The sequence below is a fragment of the Myotis davidii genome, unplaced genomic scaffold (genome assembly GCF_000327345.1).
Source record: "Myotis davidii unplaced genomic scaffold, ASM32734v1 scaffold401, whole genome shotgun sequence".
Lineage (NCBI taxonomy): Eukaryota > Metazoa > Chordata > Mammalia > Chiroptera > Vespertilionidae > Myotis > Myotis davidii.
In genome coordinates, this window is record NW_006291020.1 from 442,139 (window position 1) to 444,208 (window position 2,070).

Genomic DNA, 2,070 nt, shown 5'->3' on the forward strand with positions numbered 1-2,070 from the left:
CTAACTGCACCTGCCTTTGGTTCCCCAGGTGAATCCCTCCCAGACAGAACGAACGCCAGCCATTTGCAAGGATCGCGCTATGTTCTCTGGGTCTGAGGTGGTTTGGGGTTAAGATTGCAGGTGAGGGCTGGCAGTGTGACTCAGTGGTTGGGCATCGACCTATGGACCAGGAGGTCAGGTTCCATTCCCAGTCAGGCCGTGTGCCTCGGTTATGGGCTGGACCCTCAGCGTGGAGCGTGCAGGAGGCAGCGGATCAGTGATTCTCTCTCATCATTAATGTTTCTCTCTCCCTTCCTCTCTGAAATCTCTATATCCATCTATATCTATATCTATATCTATATCTATCTCTATCTATATCTATATCTATAGTGAGGTGTAAATAGAAGAGAGAAAGGGGCTGAGGTGTTAACATCTGGACTCCGGTTTTAGAAGCCATGTGGTGGGGCTACCACCTGTGGAGAGCTGTGGTTTATTAGCATTTTTACTTAGATCATGCTTTAGCCTGAGAGCAGATCTGATGATACGGTGGTTGCTGTGGTTTTGCTAAGGTTCTGAGAAGGTGATTCAAAGCTGATTAAGAAAAGTAGACCAGGCTACAGGCCCACTTCACCTTCCCTTCAACCCGAGTAGGTTCTGCAAAAGATTCCCATTGGCAGAGAGCACCAATGCAAAGGAACAAGTTTGAAAAACGCCGTGTTCCATACCCGAGTTTCCTAATGATTGCTCCAAAAGTCACCACTCTGCATGTGTCTAGGGGCATGTTTTATGAATTCTTTTAAAAAAATCAATTTATAAATGAATTTGGTAATTCTAGAACTTTACCTGTGAAATGAATTCAGACTTCTTATTCAAATTTGTGTACACGATCAAATGTATAATGATTCAAAAATATAGGGAGCACATGTTTTACATATCACACAGTGCACACAAATAGAAAAGAAGTTATACAGACTAGGAATCAGTGTGGGGTGGGGCCAATTAAAAAAAGGACGGGTTTCTGTTGGTGGGAAGAAGAGGAAAGAGAGCAAATGGGTAAAAGAAAATAGTGTAGTGGATGTTGGACTGATATCATCTGGATTTCTATTTCGGTTTCAAAACATACTGATTGAATGAGTGAGTTATCTCACCTCCAATCTTAACCCCCAAAGCACCTTAGACCCAGAGAACATGGCGCGGTCCTTGCAAAATCCAGTGAGCCTTGGAGTCGCCAAGTCTCAGGTCTTTTCATGTATAAGATGAGGCTACTATTAGGGTTGTTGGGAGGATTACATTAAATAAGACATTGTATTTAAAACCCTCAGGATGATTTTTTGAAAGTGGTAAGTGCTCAATCAGGTATTTTTGTTATTCTCACTCCCACTCCGCCTCCTGCTGGTTAACCTTAACCACATCTGTGCGGTAGCCTCACCACCACAAACACTCATCTCCATTTCGCTCAGCGGTCGGCAGCCAGAAGTGGTTCAGGACCCAGCGCAGACTTAAGAGCATGGACCATTAATTCAAAAAGATCTTGGTTCAAGTCCTATGTCATCACTTATTAGCTGTATGATTTTGACAAATTAATTTAACAATAGGTGAGTAATAATAGTTCCTTTAGAGAAGTGTTGTTCCTCCCAGAACAGAAGTAGAGCTGTTTTGAGTACATGTGACAAGGCATCTGGCACATAGTTCATACTCAGCAAAGGGAAGCTGGCCTTGACCCTGGGTGGTGGTGCGGGGGGGAGGAGGGGGCATGACTTGGGCCTCACTGGTTCCCTGTGGCCTCAGATCAAGGAGTTGTTGAAGAAGGTGGAGCAGCTTTCAGAGGAAGTCCTGGCAGTTCGGGGGGAAAATGCTCGCCTTGCCTCGCAGCTGCGGGTATGTTTGTCCCTAGGGAAATGGTCACGGCTAGAGAGGAGGGTGGATGGGGGAAGTGATGTGGGAGAATTCTGGGAACCACAGAGACCTGTTCAGGCAGTGGTCCAGGATGGGCTAGTGAGCGGTCGAGGGAGACCATCGGGCCTAGCTGACCACTTAATTTTATTGTTCCTCATGCTTGGGGGTCAGGGTGAGTATGGGAGGGTGGGGACC

The 2,070-nt window shown here is 46.0% G+C and overlaps 1 protein-coding gene across 1 annotated transcript in view; it reads left to right on the forward strand.

The window, feature by feature from the left end:
• The window catches only part of ANKRD35 (ankyrin repeat domain 35), a 21,489-nt gene that overhangs the window by 16,371 nt on the left and 3,048 nt on the right, over positions 1-2,070 (forward strand). Inside the window, exon 12 of the mRNA XM_015564263.1 lies at positions 1,768-1,880. Within this exon, the coding sequence (XP_015419749.1) occupies positions 1,768-1,880 (113 nt within the window). The remainder of the gene's footprint in view (positions 1-1,767; positions 1,881-2,070) is intronic.